The sequence below is a fragment of the Euprymna scolopes genome, chromosome 45 (genome assembly GCF_053919585.1).
Source record: "Euprymna scolopes isolate OS-2025 chromosome 45, ASM5391958v1, whole genome shotgun sequence".
NCBI lineage: Eukaryota > Metazoa > Mollusca > Cephalopoda > Sepiida > Sepiolidae > Euprymna > Euprymna scolopes.
In genome coordinates, this window is record NC_136526.1 from 40,182,348 (window position 1) to 40,196,409 (window position 14,062).

Below are 14,062 nucleotides of genomic sequence, written 5' to 3' on the forward strand. Positions count from 1 at the left end.
GGATTAAATTAAAGAAAATAACAAAGTATATTATGTATTTTTAACTCGCCTTTCCGATGCAGCAATCGGATTTTAGAAAAAATAAATAACAAAGGAACAACAAACATAATTGCAAAAAACCCTTGTTCAAAATTATTGGCACGATTTATTTAATAATCAATTGTATAGCCTTTGGCCTTGATTACCTTCCTCAGTCGCTTTTCATAGTTTACAACCAAGTTGTTGCACTCTTCAGTAGTAATTTTAGCCCACTCTTCCTGACAATAATCCTCCAATTGAATAAGATTCTTAGGCTTCCTTTGCATTACCCTCAATTTTAATGTTCTCCATAAATTTTCAATTGGATTAAGGTCTGGGCTTTGTGATGGCCACTCCAAAACATTAATATGATTGTCCTCAAGCAATTTCTTAGTCAATTTAGCCGAATGCTTTGGGTCATTATCTTGCATGAACCACCAACGACGACCAAGTGAGAGCTCTTTAGCAGAGTCTTTCAGGTTTTCATCCAATATTTTAACTTAATCTTCCTTTTTCATGCTACCTGTGACCTTAACAAGTCGCCCTGGTCCAGAGGCAGCAAAGGATCCCCAAAACATCAAACTGCCTCCACCGTGCTTCACTGTGGGTATGGTGTTCTTAGGCAGGAAAGCTTCGCCAGATTTTCTGTAAATATAAGACACTTTATTATGGCCAAATAACTCTATTTTCGTTTCGTCAGTCCATAGAACACGTCTCCAGAATGCAACATCTTTATCAATATGACGTTTTGCAAAGGCTAGCCTTGCTTTAAGGTGCATAGGCTTCAATAAGGGAGTCTTTCTCGGACGACATGCTTTTAAGCCAGCTCTCTTCAAAACTCTACCAACCGTATGTCGAGATACATTCACTCCAGAGGTGCTCTGTTCATCAACAATCTCCCCAACAGAGATCCTTGGGTTTTGTTTTACTTGTCGAACAATTTTCCGTTCATCTCTTGGGGAAAGAATCCTTTTTCTCCCTCTACCCTCTAAACTCATAACGTGGCCTTGCGATTTGAACTTGTTTATTATGGCTCTAACAGTGGATTTGGGAAGGTTTAGCTTCTTTGAAATCTTATCATAGCCCTCACCATTGGTATGGCATGCTACAACAAGCTTCCTGACGTCTTCGCTGTGTTCCTTAGTTTTAACCATGGCGATTGAAAATTATAATTTAGTCACTTATAATAGTTTAAATAAATCGCTATCTAAAAAATTATCTGAAAAAAATTATTCACTGAATTAGCGTTAAACAAGCATAATATGGCTATAAAAAAGTTCAGAAAGCACGTAAACCGGAAATTGATTGATATTATACTGATACTAAAAGAAAAACAAAGCCGTGCCAATAATTTTGAACAAGGGTTTTTTTGCAATTATTTTTGTTGTTCCTTTGTTATTTATTTTTTCTAAAATCCGATTGCTGCATCGGAAAGGCGAGTTAAAAATACATAATATACTTTGTTATTTTCTTTAATTTAATCCCTTTTTTAGAATTTATTAGACAAAATTTAACTTTTATTTTACCGTGCCAATAAATATGATCATCACTGTATATATTATATATATATATATATATATATATATATATATATATATATATATGTTTAAAACATTTTGCCTACAAAACTCCTCTATCAGCGTTTAGTCTACAGACATGAACCTATATATATATATATATATATATATATATATATATATATATATAGGGTATTTGAACCCATGCGAAACATTATATTTAGGTTTTAGCCAGGAAAATTGGTGCAGAAGTGTGAAAATTTAAAAAGTGGAATTTGCCAGGTTAATGTCGAACGAGAGCATTACGAATATGCATGCGTAATGTAATAGCTTAACTGTAGTTTCTGAACGTATATACCGTCCATTAGACAAAACAGGGGAGGGTAGAGCAGTAGCCCTTGATATATCTAAGGCTTTTGACAGGGTATGGCACGATGGTCTTCTAAGGAAAATTAGATTATATGGAATCACTGGAAGAATTCATAATGTAATTAAATCCTTCTTAAGTAAGAGAAAAATCAAAGTTGTCCTCGACAGTCGTACATCTAAACAATATGATATAAATGTGGGAGTACCTCAAGGGTCTATCCTTGGACCTCTATTATTCCTGATATTCATAAATGACCTCCCTGATAAAATTGTTTCGTAGATGGGTATATTTGCCGATGATACCACTCTCTATAACAGATATGAGGGGAAAACAAATGAACACATATCCAAAGAAATGGCAGAAACACTAGAGGATGACCTCCAATCTGTAGTGGAATGGGGACAAAAATGGATGGTCACATTCAATGCTGCTAAGACTAAGCTTGTTTCCTTCAATAACTACAAGAAACCTTCTCTACCACCAATAGCAATGGCCAAGAACACATTGCCTGAAAGTACTTCTTTTAAACTCTTCGGCCTAATGTTTACAGGGAATATGAACTGGAATAGATACATTGAGAGCATTGCCAGGGCTGCTGCAAGGAAGGTTGGCTCCCTCTACCGTGCTAGAAAACTACTTACGCCTGCCAGTATCCTATACCTCTATAAGGCAACCATTCGCCCATGTATGGAGTATTGTTGTCACATCTGGGCTGGTGCATCTACTGTTTGTCTCTCGCTCCTGGACAGGGTTCAAAAGAGAGTCGCCAACCTGTCATTTAGGCTTCAGCCTCTGTCCCATCGACGAGATGTTGCATCCCTCTGCCTGTTCTACAAATACTTTAATGGTGAATGCTCTGACGAACTGCAAACACTTGTACCTCCCCGACGTAACTACCTCCGACAAACCTGACAAGCTACTAAGTCTCATCCCTTTACAGTAGAGATCCCTAGGTGCAAGAAAACCTTTTACTCCAATAATTTCTTCCCCAGAACTGCGGGTCTTTGGAACTCTCTTCCGGGATTCTGCTTTCCCAACTGCAATGATATGCAGAAGTTCAAGTGTAATGTTAACAAACATCTTTCTACTCTTCTCCCTTCATAATGACCCTGCTAGTTAAGTCCCTAATAGTAGCCCTCTGCTTCAAAGTGGCACTGTGCCTTGTTTGGCGTGAAAATTGAATAAAAAAAATTAAAAAAAAAAAAAATAGCTATTGTTTGATATTTTAATTTTTAGCCTTGCAGCAAATACTGTCTTCATAGCTCAAGCATTAACGTCAAAGGAAAAAGTAAATTGTAAGTTAAACGTTTTGGTTTCGATTATTGGTGGTAGCGCACAAATCATTTTTTTTTTAACTCATTACTATATATTGGGTCCAATATAATATAATAATAAATACGAAATCTGCATTAATAAAAATATGATATTTAAGCATATTTTACGACTGGGGAATGCCGGTGGTGGGCTGATATATATATGTGTGTGTGTGTGTGTGTGTGTGTGTGTGTGTGTGTGTGTGTGTGTGTGTGTGTGTGTGTGTGTGTGTGTGTGTCTTCTTCCAATTACGGGATTTCCTTGGATTTTACTTGTACAAATGGAAATTCTTTCAACTTCCTTGAAGTTTTACATTTGGATTTTACTGTCACTGGATTTTTTATCTTCCACCAGACTATCCATTCATGTGTAATCACCTTTTTCTTCACCATATTCCCTCTGCTTAACTTATTTTGTTTTCAAGAAAGATTTTGACTTCTTTGTTGTTTCATCAAATACTTCTGCATGCAAAATCCGATCCCGCATTTTGCTAATTCCTACCCTCTGATGAGAAGGAGAGTATTTCTTCGAAACTCAGCGGATTAAGGACTATCCATTTATCTAGTGTTTCCTTTTCAGATTAAATATGTTTTTAACTCATTTCAAAGTGTTTTTTAACATATTTCATTAATTGTTTGCTCATATATATATATATATATATATATATATATATATATATATATATATATATATATATATATATTTGTCCACTGTTTTGGAGAAAAATTTCCGAAAAGTGCTCGATTACAAAGAAAAAAATTCAATATAAGAGCTTAATATTTATTTATTCAAAACTGTACAGAAGGTCAGAAAAACATTGGTACCGTCGGTTTCAGGCCTAACATAAGGGAGACCACTTAACGGTAATTGAGAAAACACAAAACAATATGGTTGACGGGAGCCTAACAATATTTATCATAAACTGGTCTCCTTATGCTTGTTTTTCTGACCTTCTGTATATTATCATTTATGTCAATATTATTATCTATGCCAATTTTAGCATTTATGTCAATATTATTATTTATGTCAATATTATTGTTTATGTCAATATAATTATTTATGTCAATATTATTATTTATGTCAATATTATTATTTATGTCAATATCATCATTTATGTCAATATAATTATTTATGTCAATATTATTATTTATGTCAATATTATTATTTATGTCAATGTTATCATTTATGTCAATAGTATCATTTATGTAAATATAATTATTTATGTTAATATTTTCATTTCTGTCAGTATTATCATTTATGCCAATATTATTATTTATGTAAATATTTTCATTTCTGTCAATATTATTATTTATGCCAATGTTATTATTCATGTCAATATTATTATTTATGTCAATATTATCATTTCTGTCAATATTATATTTTATGTAAATATTATTATTCATGTCAATATTATCATTTATGTCAATATTGTTATTTATGTCAATATTACTATTTATGTCAATATTATTATTTATGCCAATATTATTATTTACGTTAATATTTTCATATCTGTCAATATTATTATTGATGTCAATATTATTATTTATGTCAATATTATCATTTCTGTCAATATTATTATTTAAATCAATATTATTATTTATGTCATTATTATCATGTATGTTAATATTATTATTTACCTCAATATTTTCATTTCTGTCAATTTTATTTTTATGTCAATATTATCATTTCTGTCAATATTATTATTTCTGTCAATATTATTATTTATGTCAATATTTTTATTTCTTTAAGTGTTATCATTTATGCCAATATTATTATTTATGTCAATATTTTCATTTCTGTCAATATTATTATTTACGTAAATATTATTATCTATGTCAATATTATTATTTACGTCAATATTATTATTTATGTTTTTATTATCATTTATGCCAATATTATTATTTATGCCAATATTTTCATTTCTGTCAATATTATTATTTAAGTCAATATTATTATTTATGTCAATATTATTATATCTGCCAATATTATCATTTATGCCAATATTATTATTTATGTCATATTTCCATTTCTGTCATTATTATCATTTATGTTAATATTATTATTTCTGCCAATATTATTATTTATGTCAATATTTTCATTTATGGCAATATTACCACTTATGTCAATATTATTATTTATGTCAATATTATCCTGTATGTTTATATTATTATTTACGCGAATATTTTAATTTCTGTCAATATTATCATTTATGTTAATATTATCATTTCTGTCAATATTATTATTTATGTGAATATTATTATTTCTGTCAATATTATCATTTCTGTCAATATTATTATTTATGTCAATATTAATATTTATGTCAATATTATCATGTATGTTAATATTATTATTTATGTAAATATTTTAATTTCTGTCAATATTATGATTTATATCAATATTATCATTTCTGTCAGTATTATTATTTATGTCAATATTATTATTTATATCCATATTAATATTTCTGCCAATATTATGATTTATGTCAATATTATTTTTTCTGTCAATATTATTATTTATGTTAATAGTATCATTTATGTCCATATTATTATTTATGTTAATATTATCATTTATGTCAATATTATTATTTATGCTAATATTATTATTTACGTCAATATTGTCATTTCTGTCAATATTATTATTTATGTCAATATTATTATTTATGTCAATATTATTATTTATGTCCATATTATTATTTATGTCAATATCATCATTTATGTTAATATTATTATTTACGTCAATATTTTCATTTCTGTCCATATTATTATTTATATCAATATCATCATTTCTGTCAATATTATCATTTATGTTAATATTAGTATTTACGTCAATATTTTCATTTCTGTCAATATTATTATTTCTGTCAATATTATCATTTCTGTCAATATTATTATTATTATTTACGTCAATATTATTATTTATGTTAATATTATCATTCTGTCAATATTATCATTTCAGTCATATTATTATTATTTATAAATATTATTCATGTCAATATCATTATTTATGTCAATATTATATTTATGTCAATATTATTATTTATGTCAACATTTTATTATCATTATTAATATTATTATTATTATTATTATTATTTATGTCAATATTATATTATGTGAATCTTATTATTTCTGTCAGTATTATATTATTATTTATGTTAATATTATATTATTATTTAGGTTAATGATATTTATGCCAATATCATATTATTTCGATATTATTATTTATGTCAATATTATTAGTTATGTCAATATTATATTGCTTGAGGCTGTTTATCTCTCCGTCTCACTTTTTGTTGATGCACGGGTGCAGCGAACTAAGTATTATGGTATACGTTCGATTTACAGTCGGAGATTACAACGTTCGATTTACAGTTGGAGAATTCAACATTTATTCTACAAGTTTTGTATGAAGCACTCATTCTAAGTCAACGGGCTATAACTTTTATCCTTATATTGAGCACAAAATTCGAGTATATATATATATATATATATATATATATATATATATATATATATATATATATATACATACATACATATAAAAAATATCCACAATATATATATATATAATATTCGCAATATATATGTAATATATACAATATATATAATATTCACAATATATATGTAATACATACAATATATATAATATACACAATATATATGTAATACATACAATATATATAATATACACAATATATATGTAATATACACAATATATACGGTAGATGCTCTCAAGTAATGTCTTCGATTTTTGTATTCCAGCCGAATGGATCGGAGGGGATTACAAATTGCGTTGTTATGATGACTGAACTTATGCAATTATGACCCGAAATGAAGAAAAAAAATGAACCGACCAACATTCACCGGTGCCTGGTTAAACGTTTACGAGGATGATGCAGACCAGTTAGGAGATCCGTTCGTCGATTTAAGGAAAATCGAATTTATTGAATAGCGGTGGGCTAGTTATTGTTTATAGTGAGAGAATTGTTTTAAGTGTTCTATTTAAGTTTATTATTTACATTTGATTTGTATTGATAACATATTTAATTTAATTTATTTTTGCCGGCATCGATTTAAAAAAAAACGGTTTGAGTTCTTTCCCCTTGGTGTAGACTTTCGCCTTTTTTTTTGTTTTTTGTTTTTTTTTTTCGGCATATATTAAAACTAAAAACTTTCAAGCATTATATTTTAAATTAGTTTGAATAAAATGATTTCCGTGATTTGACAATTAACATTATAATCCAGTGGATTTTTATTAATAAACAAACAATCCAATTCAACTACGATTCTTTATTTAAAACAAAAAATTATAAAAAAAGACTTTTATTTACGTTCTTTTACCAGTTTGTTTTTCTTCACTCTTTTTTTTTTTTTTTTTTGACATCGTAATTGCTAATTTTATTTCTTTGAATAACACAATAAATCATAACTCATCATTTTAATAACATAAAAACGTGTATTTCGGTTAACAATAATTCTACTTTGGTATTTTTGAAACTGAATTATTTAGTTTATTTTCGTTGCAAGAAACCGGAAAGACAAATCTTTCTAGACTGGGTAGCATAAAAGAAATTCGCTTAAACTGAAATATAGTAATAAGAAGGTCCGGAGAAAAGCTTCTCTTCGTATGCCTTCTGCTGAAATATTTGATGGAAAGATTGTCCCGTACTTCTTTTTTTCTTCTTTTTTTTCGTGTTTTCATTCGTTCTTTTATTTTTAGAATTTTTTGTTGGGGTAACGATGTAGTTGACATATAATAATGAAAAACTGCTCAATATTCTTAGTATAGCAGGTGCGGCAACGCTGGGTATCCATGCTAGTATAATATATATATATATATATATATATATATATATATATATTATTTTATATATATATGTGTGTGTGTGTGTGCGTGTAATATACACTATATATAAAATATGCACAATAATATATATATATACACTAACTATATATATATATGTATATATAACATACACTATATATATGCATATATAATATACGCTATATGCATATATAATATACACTATGTATGTATGTATGTATGTATGTTGTATGTATGTATGTAATATACACTGTATATATGTATATATAATACTCACATTATATATAATATACATCCTATATATACACGATATATATATACAGGACACACACACACACACACACACACACACACACATATATATATATATATATAGATAGATAGATAATCGATAGATAGACAGACAATAGATAGATAGATAGATAGATTGATAGATAGATAGATAGATCTAGAGTATCAGTAAAATAAGAAAATGGCAATATAAAAATATATAGTGATGCATACAGATTAATTCACGGTACATCAATTAGGTGTGTAGGATGAGTAAATACCCTTTAAACCAAGGTATTTTGAAATCTAATGCTTCTCGTCAGGAGAGGAGAGAAGATGATTGGTAGCTCCAACACAATTGGTTGAGCTTTGCATTATGCCGATGAGTCTCTTCTTAAAGAATCGATTTTATTCTTATTCTATTAACTCAGCATGAACGATATATATGTATATATATATATATATATATATATATATATATAATATACACACACACACACATATATATATATACATATATATGTATATATATATTAAATTGTAATTCAATGAATTTCAAAAAACTCTCATTGAAATGAAATGAAGTGGTTGAGTTTCATATCAAAGAATTTTTATTATTCTTAGCAAGACAAAGAATGCTTTAGAAAATTAATCTCCTAAACCTATAGGGTTTCGATGTCTACCATCTCATCAGAGGAGAGAAAATATTAGCAAATAATTATAAAGTATGCACCCTATTTGCTAAAGTCAGCGAGACATGGAAAGTCAAAGTGAAAATAATACATTTATCAGAAGTCCTGTAGCAGGAGGATTTGTAGAAAAAGGATATGAATGTTTTTTTGTAGATCCAGCTTGCTTATGGGATAACTTATAGAATATTACTGCCAGTAATATTTTGTAAACATACAATCTCACCTTTCCATAACAACTGATTGTTAAATAAAAACTATTCTGATATATATATATATATATATATATATATATATATATATATATATATATATATATATATATATATATAGCATATGAAGCAATACTCTTGTGTAAACAAATTGAGCTTACGTACTTTGGACAATGTCAAAACATTGTTAATTCACTGCCCGCACAGCAGCAGTCGTATAGCGCAACGATTAAATATATATATATATATATACACACACACACACACATATTAGTCCTCGCGCGAAAGAGCAGGACACAAAATGTTTTAAATAATAATAATAATAATAGAATAACAATAACAAAGACTTTCGCTGGCGAGGACTACTATTGACCGTAACCAGTTATGCAGTCCTTTTTAAATTTTCATCTCTATTTTTCTTGTTATGTACTGAATATTTGTTAATGAAACCTATATGAAATATGTTCCTTATTAAAGTTTAAAGATTTTCTATTCTGAAACAAGTTCAAAAAGATTCAATCTAAAATAGTTATTTTAAAGTTTTTGTTAAAAAAAATCAGATTTTCTCATTATTCAGGCCTGTATTACAAAGAGGGGGTTGCAAAAAATGTGTTGTCGTGTGAGGAGAAATACAAACTGAAACAGAGAGAATATTCAGACCTGTAATAATACAAAGAGGGGGTTGCAAAAATGAGTTGTGGTGTGAGGAGAAATACAAACTGAATTTTAATCTTAAAAAGGTAAGATACAACTTAGAAAAGCATTTCATCCAAGGCATGAAAATTGTTAAACAAAATGTTTTTACTATAGGCTGTAAAAATAAAGGCACAAGATTCAATTTGAAATGTATTTATCTTCAAAGTGCACTTTTATAAATTTTACAAAGTAAGGTATGCAAATTTAATTTAAATTGAATAAAAAAATTGCCTTGGATTTATTTTATGTAATCTACATTCTGTTGCAATATAAAAACATTACCTATGTTTCATCTAGCAGTTAATGATATAGATATGAAATTTTCAGTTATTTGTTTTTAAAAAGCGCCACAAAATATGTATATATTTATATATATATATGTGTGCATGTGTGTGTATACACATATATATATACACATATATATGTGTATATATATGTGTGTGTATATATATATATGTGTGTATATATATATGTTTATATATATATATATACACACACACACACAACATACACTATATATAAATATAAACAATATACACGACATGTATATATAATATACAAGATATATATATATATAATATACATGATATATATATATATAATATACATGATTTATATATATATATAATATACACGATATATATATATATAAATAATATACATATATATATAACGGGCCCCAACTCCCATTAGGCCCCGTTTCTTAGTGTTTTGTCCGAATGAAATGAAACTTTGGTCATAACTAGTCAAAACATTATATCAAAACACTAGGGTCTTTGGCCTTTTTTTCTCCGTTCACTGTAAAATGCTCAGAAAAACAATTGAATGTCCTCTGATTTGTTTTTTTTTTTTTTTTGGGGGGGGGGGTCACCCTGTATAATATACACGATACGGTTGGGTTTCAGTCATGGCTTGAGGTAGTTGCCTGTCTAGCCGCACTGATGAGCTGTGAAACAGCGAAACAGTACTGTATGTGGATGACTATATATATATATATATATATATATATATATGTGTGTGTGTGTGTGTATGTACATGCAGACACACACATACATATGTATACATACATATATAAACAATAAATATAATATACAATATAATATAATAGACCAAATATATATACATGTATATAACTATTTTATTTAATCACATAAATTAATATGCAAAAATATCATTTTATCCGTAAATTTGGAGTATTTACTTCAACAGTGCTCGATAGATAAATTATGAAAATATATATGGCAATTAAGCTACACAGAATATTCCGCGTTTCATTCTCGTATAAGCATAAGCATGACCAATTCTCACGAAATTGAAACGCGGAATATTCTGTGTAGCTTAATTGCCATATATATATTTCCATAACTTACTATATATATATATATATATATATATATATATATATATATATATATATATATATATATATATATATATAAATATATATATATATATATATATATATAATTTGAGGTTGCTATTTTTCAAAAGTATGGTAACCAGTGAAATATAACGGAGTTATTACAAGAGTGCTCAATACGGAAGCAGAGCAAGTTTTCAATTTGTCTTTACATGAGCAATAATTTGCTGCTACACAGTCATGAGTATGTTTCAGTCTTCTAGTATTTAGTAACTAGAGACCTCATCAGGCAACAACGATTATTTTCGAAAGCGGAATTCTTGATTTTATCGAGACATGCTCATGACTGTGTAGCAACAAATTACTGGTTATGTAAAGGCAAATTGAAATATATATATATATATATATATATATATATATATATATATATATATATATATATATATATAAGTTACACAGAATATTCCGCTTTTCATCATCGTGAGAATTCGTCAGGCTTATGACAAATTCTCACGAGGATGAAACGCGAAATATTCTGTGTAGCTTAATTGCTATATATATTTTCATAACTTATTACCTAGCTTTCCTTATGAGCACTGTTGAAGTAAATACTGATCATTTATGCATATAAAATTATATCTTCGTGCATTAAGTTTTGATTTAATGATATATATATATATATATATATATATATATATATATATATATATATAAGGGAGTAGTCACCAACAATGTGTATTTTTTAACAGTATTTTATTATTCCGTGTCTTGGTTTTTCATTGAGAATTATGTTTGGATCATTGTAATAATGTTTTTAAGTCATTGAAATCGTTTACGCACGTTTCAGACGGTCTGATGCGTCCTCGTCAGAAATTATTTTCAATATATGCAAATAGACCAAATGTCTGTATAATGTACACAACATTTATATATAATATCTGGGAGGATGGAAGGCTCGAGGGGAGGGATAGTACCATTTAGATCACGACTACATATGTACGGCGAGTACAGAAATCTTGTCGCTTAAAATCCGGAGCAAATCAGCTATAAAAACGGCTGATGCGAGAACATCGAGAAGTTTTAATGGTGATGAAACGAAATAAAGGCCTGTTGTCATACAGATTCTGAATTAGACTGCCTTTACTCCAAGTAAGATATCATTAGTGTAAAACCCCTCATAAATAAATAATAATAATGGCTGATTGATTTTCGGGTTACGACTAAAGGTGTAATATCTGTCTTGTCCTGAAGCCATTATTTATTTATTTATTATTTTTTTTTTTTTCTTGACCAGATTCAAGTTCCCCTTTTTTAGGGGAGCTAGATTTTCGCCGGATAAAAAAATAAATAAATTTAATAAAAAAAAAAATGCCTAACTTTGCCCTCGTGGGGAGACTAGTAAATAATGACTAATTTCTAAAAGTGAAAACGTTAAATAGAAAAAGGAAACCCCACATTTTTTTCAATGGACTTTTTAATAAAATTATCAAATATTTTTTTTTTTTTTTACGTACAAATCAAAATATCTTACCTCATTTTGACAAGAAATGGCGTTACCATGTCATAACTGCAATCCGAAATTGTAAAGGCGTGTGTGTGTGTATCGCGTTATGGGGAGGGGAAGATCACACTTTCTTTTTTTCCTCCTTACTTTTTTTTTCCTTTTCTTTTTTCTTTTTCTTTTTCCCTTTTTTTTCCTTTTTTTTTTTTTTTTTTTTTAAGAACTCCAAACCGGTTGTTGGTGTGGTAACGCAGAGTGCGTTCAGGTAGTCACCTTGGGTAGGGCTACCATTCGAAATGCTGGATTTGCCAACCCGTATAACGAATAATAATAGTGCGTGTGTGAAAGTTTCAAGGTGCGTGTGTGTGTGTGTGAGAGAGAGAGAGAGAGAGAGAGAGAGAGAGAGAGAGGGGGTAGAAATAGCGAGGGGGCGAGACAGAAAACAGAGAGAGAGAGAGTGTGGGGGTGGAGAGAAGCGAGAAAAAGAAACAGGAATAAATAAACTTAGCGAGAAAGGAAGAGAGACAGCAACAGAGAAAAAGATGAGGAGAGACAGAAAGAGACCGACGAATAGATAGAGAGAGAGAGTGTGTGTGCGTGTGTGCGCGCGCGTGCGTGTATGTGTGCGTTTAAGTAAGTTATGAAATCATATGGCAATTAAGCTACGCAGAGTCTTCCATACGTCATCCCCGTAAGGAATCGTAATAATAATAAAGAGGTAGAGAGTACTGGAAATCTAGGGAGACTTGTTGTCACTCAGCTTCCAGGGAACACCGCAGGCTGTTTTCAAGGAGATATCTTTGATAACCCGTGTGAAAGTTCCTTGTGAGTCAATAATAATAATAATAATAATAATAATAATAATAATAATGGTTTTCCACCAAATAAGTGAGGAGAGTCAAAGAGGATGGAAAGACTGAGGAGAGAAAGCACTAGCCAGACCTCCGCTGGATGAGTACGAAAAGGACTGGAACTTTGAGGAGTCTTATTTTCTCCCAAATTCCAATGAAGACCAATGGTCGCTGCCAACGAGAAATCAAAGGCAAGCGGCTGTTGCGATAATGCAAGTCCGTCTGCAATGGTTATCGAAAAAGAGAGAATACTGGAAATCTGCGGAGACTTGTTGTCACTCAGACTCCAGAGAACACCATTGGTTGTTCTCGAAGAAAAATCTTTGATGATGGTCTACTTTTGTGCTCATCCAAAAAAAATTGATGCTTTGCATTTTTATAAAACTTTCTGGGAAAAATTGTAACTAACTGATTTTTATATAATTTTGTTTGTCTATACTTCG

General features: G+C 29.1%; 1 protein-coding gene across 1 annotated transcript in view; it reads right to left on the reverse strand.

Annotated features, from left to right (window-relative positions):
- LOC145269174 (uncharacterized) overlaps positions 1-13,059 on the reverse strand; it is a 273,418-nt gene extending 260,359 nt beyond the window's left edge. The window contains exon 1 of the mRNA XM_080124782.1: positions 12,799-13,059. Coding sequence (XP_079980908.1) covers positions 12,799-12,827 — 29 coding nt within the window. The 5' untranslated portion in view covers positions 12,828-13,059. The remainder of the gene's footprint in view (positions 1-12,798) is intronic.
- Between the last annotated feature and the right edge of the window lie 1,003 nt (positions 13,060-14,062).